Source organism: Phyllobates terribilis, unplaced genomic scaffold, assembly GCF_046119375.1.
Source record: "Phyllobates terribilis strain yellow unplaced genomic scaffold, ASM4611937v1 Scaffold_2__4_contigs__length_985480577, whole genome shotgun sequence".
In the NCBI taxonomy this organism is placed as follows: domain Eukaryota; kingdom Metazoa; phylum Chordata; class Amphibia; order Anura; family Dendrobatidae; genus Phyllobates; species Phyllobates terribilis.
Genome location: NW_027362762.1, coordinates 450,369,955 through 450,385,325, shown reverse-complemented (window position 1 = coordinate 450,385,325; position 15,371 = coordinate 450,369,955). Strand labels below are relative to the sequence as shown.

Sequence of the window (15,371 nt, the reverse complement as noted above, 5' to 3'; positions counted from 1 at the left end):
GACTGGCCATTTCAAGATATTTGTGGACTTGTTTTTGAAAGAGCTATATGCGCATGTAAAGGGTTTTGGGGGTGATATCCTGCTGGCAGATTCCCATTAAGCAAATTTTAAGTAAAACTGGATTCAAAATGATTAGTGATGAGTGAGTACGTTCGGTTAACCCTTTCAGCGAGTATACTCGGGCGAGTACCGAGTATCTTCAGCGTACTCAGTGATATGGTTGAATCACTCCCGTGTGCATGATTTGCGACTGTTTTTCAGCTTTAATACATGTGGGGAATGCTTGTTTCTTTCGCGTTCCTCACATGTATTATATCACTGAGTATGCTGAAGATACTCTGTACTCGCCCGAGTATACTCGCTGAAAGGGTTAACCAAACACACTCGCTCATCACTAAAAATTATCTATAATTCTGAGTCTACAGTTCATATACAAATCTATGTGTCTCCGAGGTTACAGACAACAAACAAACTGTGGAGTTTGATCCTATTTCTTGGTAACTTATACTCAGAAAGTTAGCATGAAGTAGAGGATAGATGGAAGGGAGTATGAATGCAAAAACAGACTATATACAATCCCAAGACACAACATACATAGGTCTGCATGGATGCTGTAGACACAATACTAGGTTTCAAAGGTGCTTTATTTTTCATTGTAGATGCACTGGCAACAGAAAAGATGTAAAGGTAAACATAGTCTCTAAGTGGATTGTCTGGCACATGAAAAATTTTACAGAAGGCTCAGAATGGGTTAAAAAAAATTAGTGAAGCAGTACTAAACTCACCATCCACCCACTGCTCCTACTCTGATCTAAACGTATCACCTTATGCATCCGATTTTTATTGTAGTTTCAGAGCCATAGCTCAGGAATGGATGAAGAGTTTGTATCTTGGAGATTATTCTCAAGGAAACGGCCAAAATCGGTTGAAAGTAAAGATCTGCACTTAGCCATAAGCAGAACGGAAACATTTCCATTAAACAGTAATAAAGGTAACGTATATTTATTCTAGTGCTTTGTTTAAGTGAGATATTGGTCTTATGTTGGTAAATAGAGTTGTCTCATAAAGTACTGGAGGTACCCAAAGGTTTATGAAGTGACAGATCTTAGATTTACTTTTATTCGTCGTCACTTTAAAGAGAACCTGTCAGCACGATTTTGCAAATTAAAGTAAGACTTAGCAATATTTTGGGTGTAACACTGATTAAATTGATACCTTTGGTGAATAAATCCGCTTTGTGGTTCTCCTTTAATCAGCATTTTATATTTTGGGTAATGAGATTTCGGTGCACAGGGGCCGGACTGTGCATTGTGTCTTCTTCTTCCCCTGCCCCTCCGCCTGCCTCTGGTTTTTGAATAACAGGTCACTGCCTCCTGTTTGAAATTTCGCACCAGCTCCCATCATTGGGCAGTTTGAGATCTCGTCTCAATGATATCTTTCAGAGATGTCATTAAACCGAGATCTCAATCTGCTGCAATGAAGACCAGCCAGGAAATCAATCTGTGGCAATGACGGCACTGGCGCGAAATTTCAAACTAGAGGCATGTCACTAAAAAAACATTGACCATTGAACAGGGCATAAACACAGATTAGCTCTGTGCCATGGACTTCTTGTGTATTACATTCAGATACTGTACTTATTTAATTGCCTTATCTTTAGCTATTTTGCCCAAAGGGTGGCAAAAAAGTGAATAAGCTGTGGTTATTAAAGGGGTAAAGGAGTAGCAAACATCTCCAATTAGAAATGCAGTATAGTTTTTCTGATTCACTTTGTCTCTTTCCTCATGTGCAGGTATTGCAGGATCTTAGGTATCCATGGTTATGACCACTAGCAATTAGCTAACTGTCACTATATCAGTGGTCGTAACCATGAATACCTAAGGTCCTGCAATGTCTGCACATGAGGAAAAAGACATAGCAAATCAGAAGAACTATACTACACCTACTACATATTGGGATAGCTTCTTGGAGATAGAATACCCCTTTAAGATCCCTAATAATCGGCAGCACTGCAGTGCAAAAAGGAGGGTACTTGGTATATTACCTCTTTTACAGCTTCCCTGTTAAATTCAGTCCCTTGCCCGGTGGGTCACTTTAATAAGTAATGGTAAGTAAATATTATTCTTTTGGTACATGAATTGGTGTTAATTTATGTTGATTTAATTATCTATAATTGATGTATATAAATGTACTAATTCTTATCGATCTTACATGGCCTAGCTGTAATTCACTTGCGTTATGACACTAGTATGTCCGATGTTCCGTGAAGACGCATTGAACTACATGGGAATATGAATGGGAAAGGCTCTTAAGTGGCATTTTATTCAGACCATAAATCACAGAAGAGTCACCCAGCGAGAGTGAGTCAGAGAATTGGATGCTAACTGAGCAACTGTTCTCCCCTCCTACTCCTTATGTGTCATGAGATGCCGTCTGTCTTTGATGTGTCTGCTGTTCTCTTTTGTAGGCCCATAAATATCAAGTGCTCTTCTCTAGACTGAGTGCTGTTTCTCACTGAGCCAAGCCATTGTCGGTCTATTTCAGCAGATGCTCTTTGTACTACTGTGATTGAGTCTACTTAGGTATGAAAGATAGGATGCACCATGGCATCTCGATTACTTATTTACCCACACATAGAAATGATCCAATTGCCTTATTATACATCCATAATAGTCACTATCACTGTTTATTGTGAGGAAAACAGATGACGGTTTACAAATGTATATTATTTAGATGTGCAAATGAGAATGACTAGTTAGTATGACTTTAGTCCTTAAAAATATATTATGGTACCAGTTTAAAAGCACACAATTGTTTTTAGTATGTTCTAATCTAATGGATACCTCCTGCAATGCCTGCACATGAGGAAAGAGATATAGCGAATCAGAAATACTATACTACATTTCTAATTGGAGATATTTGCTAATATTACTATTATTACACCTACTACATATTGGGACAGGATATTGGAGATGGGAATACCCCTTTAGTTTCTCCATTCTGTGAGTTGGTGTATCCGAGTGCAGTCCAATGTTTTGCAGGCACCAACAGACTTGTATGGGTGCGCGCCATCCGATATACGCTGCCAATTGCAGCATGCGACTCGAAATGAACAAAAAAACGCTAGCGGCACTGCTCCATAGTATAACCTTGGAGCGAGCGCTATCTGATGAAACATCGGATAGCACTCATCCGAGTTATACGCTGGCTACTCGCCAGTGTGAGCGAACCCTAAGATTGTGCCTATATATGTAAACACATGAATGAATGAAACACATGAATTTGTAGATCTAATTATTCTGGGCTTTTCAGACAAGTGACTGACAGTTATGTGTGTATACTTATAAGAAAAAAAGACTTTCAGTCACCGATTCGGACCGCCCACTTGACTGGAAAGCCCAGAATGTGCAGAGATTTTAATAAATATAACACCGGTTATACTGAATCTATCTGCTCAGCATATCACGCTGCCTGCAGATTGTACTGTAATTTCATGGTGACAGGTTCCCTCGCTTCTCCATGCAAATATAGCATTCTGTTCTCCTGCAATCTTTCTCCAATACTAGATAAGACACATTGCTGCAATCCAATAATATATTGTCCTTATTAATTTAGAGAGCAATCTGTGGATTAAAGAGGATCAAATAATAAACTAACTGATAATTCAATCGGATTAGGTAGAATTGGCCAGTACTGTAATTTCATGATTACCATTTTAGGATTATATAAATAATATAGAACTTTTGTTTCTTCAATTTTAGTACAATCAGGGCTGAAACAAAGTGTAGGCACCACTGAAGGGGAAGCAGGAAGGGGCGAAATTTTCATATGAATTGGACATGTGCTATCTGATCTTTAATCGCATAGTACACGGACAGCGCACTGACCCATATTATTTAATAGGGCTGTTCAGAGGAACAAATTTTTTCTCGGTCCGACTGTCCATGAGAAAAAAATCACAGCATGCACTACTTTCTACTGAGTCTCCGATGAGACTCACCCATTCAAGTCTATGTGTGCGTAAAAAAAAAAACGGATCCCACAAAGAACATCCCAGTGGCATCCAATATTCATGGATGCATTTCTATTATAAGCCTAGGAAACTGTATTTGATCATGTACATTTTTTGGTGTAGCTGTATGAAAACGGATCACACACAGACATCAAACAGATGTAAAAAACGGACACACTGATGGCACATGTATGAGAATCAGATGAAAATTTGTTGAAAATCGTCCGAGCTTTCTGGATGAAACTCGAACGGTTTCTCATACACTTGTCTGTAGCCGGCGGCCTAAGGCTGCGTGCCCGCGATGCATTTTTTTAAGCGTTTCCATAGCGGCAAAAACGCTGCAGAAACGCTTAAAAAACACATGGTAGAAGGCCTGCCATGTTCCCCAATGATAATCCGCATGTGCTGTGCACATGTTGCGGAAATTTCCGCTGCGGGTTATCATTGCGGGAAAAAAAACGCAGCACTACCAATTATTTTGCGGAAGCGCTGCGTTTTCGCCGCCATTGACTTTCATTGGAACGCATGTAATCCGCATCACTACATCTGTACATGCGGAATCCATGCGATCCAATGTGCGGATGGTACCCGGGTCTGGAGAAGAGGAGACTCTCATCCAGACCCGGGTACCATAGAACCTGTGAAAAAAATAATAAAATAAAAAATAAATATTATACTTACCTTCTGATGGCCCCCGGTCTCCTTGTCTTCACTTGCTGGCAACTCGCGGTGGAATGAAGGACCTGCGCTGATGTCATAGTCATGTGACGGCAGGTCCTTCAGTGTAGAGCACCGCTAGCTGCCGGCAAGCCAGGACGGAGCGAAGCAAGACTGCGGGGGCCATCAGAAGGTTATTTTTTGACATTCTTTGGGGTCACACTATATAAATCCATGCCGCATGCATGGACTTATATAGTGTGACCAAGTTGTCAAGTACTTTCCAAGTGATGCTAAAATCGCTTGGAAAGCGCTTGTCAACCCGCATGCGGAAATGCAAGTGAGGAACTCTTCACATCCGCATCTCCCTGGCAGGAAAAACGCATGTACAATCCGCATGTACAATCCGCATGCGTTTTTTCTGTCAGGGAGATGCAGAAACACTCAGGAAAAATCCTGAGCATTTCTGCATCGTGGGCACATAGCCTAACTGTCTTACCTACCACTACTCCCAGTTCGGCAGTTGTCAGTAGCACTAGTTTAGTGCTGGCACATGGCACAGACTGACAGCTGCGCTACTTGTCAATCTGAGTCTATGGCCACAGCTCCACTATCAGTATTTGATCAGTATTCGGTCAGTATTTTCTCTCAGGAGTGGGAGCCAAAACCAGGAGTGGGTGATAAATGCACAATTGGTGACTTGTTTCTATTATATCTTTTCTCTGATTGTTCCTCACCTGGTTTTGGCTCCCACTACTGATAAAAAATACTGACCGAATACTGAGAGTGGGGCCGTCGCCTAAGGCTGCACCCTCTCAGTGCTGGTGGAGGGAATCACTCTACTGGTCCCGCAGTACAGCAATAAGTCTGCATCCTGTTCTGGCACTGTACTACTACTGAGTCCTGTACTTATTGTGAACGCTGGATGCCTGAGTAGTTAATGGTCTCACCCTGATAATATGGAAGCACGTGGCGGACTACGTCAGAAATCAGTCAGTGCTGCCTAGTGCAATAAATAAGTAACAACAGCTGCCACTTATCTAAAGCATTCTACAACACTTCTATATGATCAAAGTCACAAAAAAATAATAGGTATGGATGTAGTTCCTAAAGACTAATGATGTACAACAGTATATGGAAGACAGCACTCGATAAGTGAAAACGTAATTTTATTATTATTTATTTTTTATTATTATTGTTATTTTCTCCTTGAGAAAGCTACCTGGCGAAACGTACGTTGGAGCATTTGGGCTGCTATAATCTGGTAATATACTTTTTTTATTTAACTATATTAGCACTGTGATATATCTATTACTATTTTCTAGAGCACGTGTGTTTGCCTTTTCTCCATTGTCTTTTATGGCACTTAGCGCATTAAATACTGATCAGTATACTTGAAAGATACTAATCTCTGCTGGACCATTGAATACACACTCTCTGAATATCTATGGTTTATGATTCACTCTGCTATTATACTATTGCATTATCTATACCAATTAATGATACCCACTTTGTATACGTTTCCCTGTAATTTTTCTTGTTTTCTTTCCCCGATTTTATATATGTTTTTATCTGGCCATGTGGCAGTTTTTATATTCTTGATACAATAAAAAATTACGTTTTATTCACTTATTGGGTGTTGTCTTCCATATTCTGTTGTATATCATTATCTAAAGCATTATTAAATGCTGACTCTTGACTGGTAGGGATTACTGGTCTATACCTGACTGGCAGAGATAGGTGGCAGTGTGGCAGGAGTCTGTCTAGTGCAAGGAGTAAATGTACCGTCAAACTAAGCGACGCTACAGCGATCCCGACAACGATACGACCTGGCAGGGATCGTTGCTGTGTCGCTGTGTGGTCGCTGGTGAGATGTCAAACAGTCAGATCTTCCCAACAACGCAGCAACAATACGGCGACCCGTAGAGACCTGTATAACTATGTCGGCGGTCATTGGGACCCTGTCACATAGCAGCTACTCTGACGATTCAGACCTCGATGAGGGACGACTTCTCAGTTCTGAGTCGCTAACGATGTCGTTGGTAAGGTGTCAAGCACACCGATGCATGCTACCCAGCGGGACCTCAACGATCAAAAAATGGTCCAGGCCATTCCGACACCACCAGCGATCTCACAGCAGGGGCCTGGTCGCTGCTAAGTGTCAAACGTAGCAAGATCGCTGCTGAGGTCGCTGTTGCGTCACAAAACTTGTGACTCAGCAGCTATCTCGCTAGCGATCTCGCTTAGTGTGACGGGGCCTTAAGCAGCATCGGGCGCCTCTTCTTCAAAGCATTAGGCAGCTCTGACTCCCGACAGGTAGGGATAAGCTGCAGGAGTGGCAGGACTCAGAGCTCCCTAGTGAGAGGGAAACGGCAGCACTTGCCACTTATTATAGTATATAGATATATTACATTTATAAAAAATGTTTCTCTCTTTTTTTAAAATTCGTCTGATACTAAGATTAGTCTTATATTTGCCTTTTAGCAGTTGGGGTAGTGGACATAGAGCTGCGGTTTTGTTCTAGTGGCATTACTGAATGGAGGAGAAGCAATGACTTAGGCGTCATTCAGACATCCGTTTTCCACATCTGTATTCTGTCCTTGTTTTTCTTGTAGCCATTAAAGTCTATGAAGCTGTTTACATGTCCGTGGTTGCTTTGCGGGAAGACTGTCCACAAAAGAAAAAAAACATAGACATGTTTGTTTTTTGTATCCGAGTCATGGATCAAGCTCATCAGGTCAAGTCTAAGGATCTGTGAAAAACTTGGACACCACACTGATGGCATCATGGTTACATATTGTTTGCAAGGTGAAGCTTGAGAAACCTGCATCAGGTTTTTTTTTGCATACAAGATAATATAAACTCACACACTGACCAATCAGTGAAACTCAGATCCAGCACACTGTTGAAAATTGGTCTGTTATTTTTCACATAGAGAAAAAAATGGTTGTCTGAATGAGGCTTAACAGGGCGCTTCTCTTCAAGCATCCTCCGCTCATGTTTTGCAAAGACAATGAAAGTAGCAAACATCACAGAGTTTATTTGCCATTTCATTAGCATCAGCAGCACAGGATTGATATGTAAATCCCTAATTACAGGAGCTACAATTTTTGCATACTGGTTCAAAAGTGCAACAGCATTGAAGACCTTCAACATGAAAATATTAGCATGCGGGAAGAAAGAAGATAAATTCAGTCTCATGTGGGTTAGTGGAAAGAGCTCACAGTAAGCGGTTATGTAATCTCTCGCCCTGACTTGACGTCAGTTTACCATGAAGTTAATAAACCAAGACTGGTAAATCAGAAGGGGTTAAAAAGAAGGATATGAAGGGAGAAGTTGATAGAGGGAAAGGAAAAAATTGAGAGGAGCAAGTGAACTCAATCTAGTAGAACCAGAGTTTGCCAAACTTGACAAACATATTTTTTAGATGCATGTAAGATATTTAGACATGAACCTATCAGTCATGTGAAGAACAATTATATAATATGAAACTATATTATGCTAAACACTCATCAAAAATTACTGTAAATCCTTATGTGTATTTACCAACGTCAATCTCTCCCTTTGTAACATTAGCTTTTTGTGCGCTAGACTTCTCCCTTAGGGTGCAGTTAGACTGCCATATTATACCCGCAAAGAATCGCATCGCAATCCTTGGACTGGCTGTCACACCCCTGACATGAGCGTGATCCCATTTATTTTTATGTAGCTGTCACGATCAGGTCAGGAGAGCCGACGGCCAGACCGAGGATTGTGTTGCGATCCTTGTGGGTGTAATATGGCCGTCTGACTGCACCCTAAAAAGGAGTCTGTCACCCCCAAAACTTAGTTTAAATTAATCAGATGATTAAATTATTATTTATTTACAGTGGATATAAAAAGTCTACAGCCCCTGTTAAAATGCCAAGTTTTTATCATGTAAAAAAAAATCATACCAGGAAGAATAATTTCAAAACTTTTTCCACCTCTAAAGGGTACCTGTCACATGGGGTTAATCTGCAGGTTAACTCCTTCACGACATTTGACATACCTACATGTCATGGTCGGACAGGGGTTCCTGACCGATGATGTATAAGTACATCATGGTCATCATGCGTGGCACAGGAGCTGTGCCAGCATCATCAGTGCCGGGAGCTTAGCTTACGTAATAGCTGAGCCCCGGCTGTCACAGGCTGTTTAACCCCCTAAATGCCGTGATCGATATCGATCGCAACATTTAGGAGGCTAGGAGAAGGAGCTTCCGATCGGCGCCATACAGCTCTGTCAGCGGAGAAATAAAAAAGCTGTAGCTCTCAGAATATAGCGATGCAAAAATCATTCTTTTTTCCATAAAATAGTTTTGATTGTGTAAAAGCGATAAAATATAAAAGAAAATTATATAAATGTGGTATTGCTTTAATCGTACTAATGCGAAGAATAAAGTCGTCTTATCACTCTACCACACGGTGAATGCCATGAAAAAAAAACCTGATAAACAATTCCTGAATTACTGTTTTTTGTTCATTCTGTCTCCCAAAAATCGGAATAGAAAGTGGTACCAATAAAAACATCAACTTGTCCCACAAAAAACAAACCCTCACATGACTCTTGTCAGCAGAAATATGGAAAAATGATAGGTCATTTATCCTGTGCTTTACGATGAGCGCTTATATGGAGTTTCTGTGTAAATCTTCCCTATAATAAGGCTGATGAAGATACTCTGTCTGGCATATGATCCTGCGGTGTCTGTCTTTTTAAGCGTGCATAAAAGCACGGTTGACCACAGTTTTATGAACTTCTGAAAAGAAGGACACCGCTGAACAGAGGTCAGACAGAGTACAGAGTAAAGCTGCTGCCTCATTATAGTGAATGGATCTCTCGGGGGTTTCATCTGAATCACATCACTTGGAGATTTAGATGGAAACCCCAATGCAGGTGCTCAGCGTAGAGCAATGGATAAATGTGATCCAAAATGTTCCTTAACCCCTTTACCACCGAGGGTGGTTTGCACGTTAATGACCGGGCCAATTTTTACAATTCTGACCACTGTCACTTTATGAGGTGATTACTCTGGAACGCTTCAACGGATCCTGCTGATTCTGAGACTGTTTTTTCGTGACATATTGTACTTTATGATAGTGGTAACATTTCTTTCACATGACTTGCGTTTATTTGTGAAAAAATCGGAAATTTGGCGAAAATTTTGAAAATTTCTCAATTTTCAAAATTTGAATTGTTATGCCCTTAAATCAGAGAGATATGTTACACAAAATAGTTAATAAATAACATTTCCCACATGTCTACTTTACATCAGCACAATTTTGGAACCAAAATTTTTTTTTATTAGAGAGCTATAAGGGTTAAAAGTTGACCAGCGATTTCTCATTTTTACAACAAAATTTACAAAACCATTTTTTTAGGGACCACATCACATTTGACGTGACTTTGAGGGGCCTTTATGACAGAAAATACCCAAAAGTGACACCATTCTAAAAACTGCACCCTTCAAGGTGCTCAAAACCACATTCAAGAAGTTTATTAACCCTTCAGGTGCTTCACAGGAATTTTTGGAATGTGGAAGAAAAAAATGAACATTTAACTTTTTTCACAAAAATGTTACTTTAGACCCAAATTTTTTTATTTTCGCAGGGGTAATAGGAAAAAATGGACCCCAAAATTTGTTGTGCAATTTCCTCTGAGCACGCAGATACCCCATATGTGAGGAAAAGCCACTGTTTGGGCGCACAGCGGGGTTCGGAAAGGAAGGAGCGCCATTTGACTTTTTGAATGTAAAATTTGCTTAAATAATTAGCGGACACCATGTTGCATTTGGGTAGCCCCTGATGTGCCTAAGCAGTGGAAACCCCCCACAAGTGACACCATTTTGGAAACTAGACCCATCAGGGCACTTAGCTAGATGTGTGGTGAGCACCTTGAACCCCCAGGTGCTTCACAGAAGTTTATAACATTGAGCCGTAAAAATAAAATTTTCACATTTTTCCAACAAAAATGTTTTTCAGCCCCCAATTTTGCATTATCATAAGGATAACAGGAGAAATTGAATTATGTAATTTGTTGTACAATTTCTCCTGAGTAAGCCGATACCCCATATGTGGGGAAAAACCACTGTTTGGGCACACGGCAGGGTTCGGAACGGAAGGAGCGCCATTTGACTTTTTGAATGTAAAATTTGCTTGAATAATTAGCGGACACCATGTTGCATTTGGGTAGCCCCTGATGTGCCTAAATAGTGGAACCCCCCCCCAGTGACTCCATTTTGGAAACTACACCCCTCAATGATATGTTGAATAATTTGTCATTAGTCTTGAGTGCAAGTGCTCTGTATTTGAATTTGCATCGGGTACTCGGGTATGCACCAAGTATCGTGGGTGCTCAAGTGACATGCTCGAATCCCCGCCCCGCATGTTTTATGGTTATTCGACACCCCAAAAAACCATGCGGGGATCGCTCGTGCATGGCAAGCAATCCCCGCGAGTTTTTTTGGCTTTATAACAGCTGCAAAACATTTGGGGCGGAGACTCGAGCATGTCACTCGAGCACCCGCTATACTCGGTGCATACCCGAGCACCTGATGCAAACTCAAGTAGCGAGCACTTGCACTTAACATTAATCACCATATTGTCGTCATTTTTTTTCTTTACTTCTGATATAATCCCAACCCCAACCCTAACCTTAGCCCAACCCTAATACAACCCCAACCCTAACCTTAGCCCAACCCTAACCCTTGCCCAACTCTAACTGTAGCCTAAACCTAACCTAACCCTAACCTTAGCCTAACCCTAGCGCAGCCCTAACCCTAGCACAACCCTAACCCTAGCCCAACCCTACCCATAGCCCAACCCTACCCCTAGCCCAACCTTACCCCTAGCCCAACCCTAGCTCAACCCTAACCGTAGCCCAACCCTAACCCTAGCCCAACCCTAACTCTAGCCCAACACTAACCCTAGCCCAAGCCTAGCCCAACCCTAACCCTAGCCCAACCCTAACCCTAGCCCAACCCTAACCCTAGCACAACCCTAACCCTAAAGTTTATTTTTTACGCCGTTCCTCGTGCGGTATAAGTGATTAGACGACTTTATTCTTTGGGTCGGTGCGATTACAGCGATGCCAGATTCATATTGGGTTATTATGATTAACAGCTGCCACACACTAAAAAACCCTTTTTTTGCAAACACTAGTTTTTGCATCGCCATATTTTGAGAGCTATAATTTTTCCATATTTCGGCCGACAGAGTCATGTGATGGCTTGTTTTTTGCGGGACAAGTTGACATTTTTATTGGTACCATTTTCGGGCACGTGACATTTTTTGATCGCTTTCTATTCCGATTTTTGGAAGGCGGAATAAACAAAAACCAACAATTCAGGAATTATTATTTTTTTTTTATGCCGTTCTGCGTGTGGTAAAATTGATAAGGCAGCTTTATTCTTCAGGTCAGTACGTTTACAGCGGTACCACATTTATATTTTTTTTTATGTTTTGGCTCTTTTACACAATAAAAACTATTTTATAGGAAAAAGAATTGTTTTTGCATCGCTTTATTCTGAGAGCTATAACTTTTTCATTTTTCGGCCATTGGAACTGTATGGCAGCTTGTTTTTTTCGGGAGAAGACATTCGTCTTTTTGATCGCGTTTTATTCCATTTTTTGTTTGGCGATATGATGATAAAACATCGTTTTATGTTTCGTTTTTTATTTTTTTACCGTGTTCACTAAAGGGATTAACTAGTGGGACAGTTGTATAGGTCAGGTCGTTCCAGACTCGGTGATACCAAATATGTGTACTTTCATTGGTTTATTTTTTTTTTTCATAAGATTATTTATTTATGGGTACAATATACACTGCTCAAAAAAATAAAGGGAACACTCAAATAACACATCCTAGATCTGAAAGAATGAAATATTCTCATTGAATACTTTGTTCTGTGCAAAGTTGAACGTGCTGACAACAAAATCACACAAAAATCATCAATGGAAATCAAATTTATTAACCAATGGAGGCCTGGATTTGGAGTCACCCCCAAAATTAAAGTGGAAAAACACACTACAGGCTGATCCAACTTTGATGTAATGTCCTTTTAAACAAGTCAAAATGAAGCTCAGTATTGTGTGTGGCCTCCACGTGCCTGTATGACCTCCCTACAATGTCTGGGTATGCTCCTGATGAGGTTACGGATGGTTTCCTGTGGGATCTCCTCCCAGACCTGGACTAAAGCATCCGCCAACTCCTGGACAGTCTGTGGTGCAACATGACGTTGGTGGATGGAGCGAGACATGATGTCCCAGATGTGCTCAATCGGATTCAGGTCTGGGGAACAGGCGGGCCAGTCCATAGCTTCAATGTCTTTATCATGCAGGAACTGCTGACACACTCCAGCCACATGAGGTCTGGCATTGTCCTGCATTAGGAGGAACCCAGGGCCAACCGCACCAGCATATGGTCTCACAAGGGGTCTGAGGATCTCATCTCGGTACCTAATGACAGTCAGGCTACCTCTGGCGAGCACATGGAGGGCTGTGCGGCCCTCCAAAGAAATGCCACCCAACACCATTACTGACCCACTGCCAAACCGGTCATTCTGAAGGATGTTGCAGGCAGCAGATCGCTCTCCACGGCGTCTCCACACTCTGTCATGTCTGTCACATGTGCTCAGTGTGAACCTGCTTTCATCTGTGAAGAGCACAGGGCGCCAGTGGCGACTTTGCCAATCCTGGTGTTCTGTGGCAAATGCAAAGCGTCCTGCACGGTGTTGGGCTGTGAGCACAACCCCCAACTGTGGACGTCGGGACCTCATACCACCCTCATGGAGTCGGTTTCTAACCGTTTGTGCAGACACATGCACATTTGTAGCCTGCTGGAGGTCATTTTGCAGGGCTCTGGCAGTGCTCCTCCTGTTCCTCCTTGCAGAAAGGAGGAGGTAACGGTCCTGCTGCTGGGTTGTTGCCCTCCTATGGCTCCCTCCACATCTCCTGGTATCTGCTCCATGCTCTGGACACTGTGCTGACAGACACTGCTACCCTTCTTGCCAAAGCTTGCACTGATGTGCCATCCTGGATGAACTGCACTACCTGAGCAACTTCTATGGGTTGTACTGTAGACACCGCCTCATGCTACTGTACCTCTAGGGGTGAGAGCAATGGCAAAATGAAAAAGTGACCAAAACATCAGCCAAAAAGGATGACAGCAGAGAAATGGTCTGTGGTCACCACCTGCAGAAGTTGAACCACTCCTTTTTAGGGGGTATCTTGCTAATTACCTATCATTTCTACCAGTTGTCTGTTCCATTTGCACAACAGCAGGAGAAATTGATTCACAATCAGTGTTGCTTCATAACTGGAAAGGTTGATTTCATAGAAGTGTTATTGACTTGGAGTTACATTGTGTTGTTTAAGTGTTCCCTTTATTTTTTTGAGCAGTGTATATATATATATTTTTTTTTTTTCACTTTCTGCCATTTTTATTACTTTTACACTTTGTCCCACTATGGGACTTTCACTTTTTGCAGCCTGATCGGCTGTATAGCACAGGAATGCACAACCATCCCTGTGCTATGCAGCATGTCAGCGCTGCACAGGGAGAAGTTACTTTGGTCGTGCACTGCGCATGACCAAAGCAACTTCCTGCATCCTGGTGACCCGGTTGTTGTCATGATGACATCGGGTCACCATGGCAACATCCGGGACCGGATAGGGAAGGTAAGCATCGCGCTTACCTCCTCTTGCCACCGGGGGTAAATCTGCAGGGATGCGGGACCGCTCCTTGCACATAGCACCGGGTGTCAGCTGTGACAATCAGCTGACACCCGGCGGCGATCTCGCCCGCACCGCTTTTGTGCTGGCGAAATCGCCAAGGCGTGCTAATACGTATCAGGCCCATAAGGCCCAGGGCACAGATGCGTATTAGTACACTCTGGGCCAGAAAGGGGTTAAACTGTTCCCAATAAAAGCTTCAATTCATTCTGGAAAAAAAGCAAGTCTCCACTTAGGTCCTTCATCTGTCAATGGAAAATATAGGGGAAATATAGGGGTATAGCGGTTTCCATATTACTGGTAGCACAAAGGTTCTGGAAAAGCGTTATGGCTCCTCGCCCTCTAGATGAAATCCAGTGAATTTTGCACTCCCAAATCCAAATGCCCCCATCCCTTCTGAGCACCAGAGTGCCTAAACCACATTTAGTGTCCACATGTTTGGCATTTCTGTTGCAATGAGAGCCCGCTTAATTTACGGGTGCATGTCTCAAGCTGGGCATAATGTTGTTGTCACTACAGCATACTGGGCACTTAAATGGTAGATTTTCCATTTTCACTTAGCAACATCCATTGCTGCTCGTTTCTGGAAAACACCCATGGAGTCAAAATCATCACTACACCTGTAGATAAGTTCTCAGAGGGGTGTAATTTTCAAAATGGGATCACTTGAGGGGGATTCTGCTCTTCTATCGCTTAGGGGATCTAAGTCTGCAAACTATTCTAGGAAAATCTGTGCTCCCGGAGTCAAATAGTGCCCCTTTCCTCCCAGGTCTCACCGTATGGCTAAGCAGTACTGTACAGCCACATAAGGGGTATTTCTATGTTCAGCAGAAATTGTGAGGCAAATTTTGGTGACATTTCTACCAATTTCTCTGTGTGAAAATGTAAAATCTGGGGCTAAAGCAAAATTTTTGTGGAAAAAATGTAATTATTTTTCTTTACTGCCCAATATA

At 42.0% G+C, this 15,371-nt stretch overlaps 1 protein-coding gene across 3 annotated transcripts in view; it reads left to right on the top strand.

The window, feature by feature from the left end:
• Positions 1 to 15,371, top strand: part of LOC141215153 (uncharacterized) — a 446,656-nt gene that overhangs the window by 88,701 nt on the left and 342,584 nt on the right. For all 3 annotated transcript variants that reach the window (XM_073665502.1, XM_073665499.1, XM_073665501.1), the window contains exon 6: positions 850 to 991. In XM_073665502.1, coding sequence (XP_073521603.1) covers positions 850 to 991 — 142 coding nt within the window. The remainder of the gene's footprint in view (positions 1 to 849; positions 992 to 15,371) is intronic.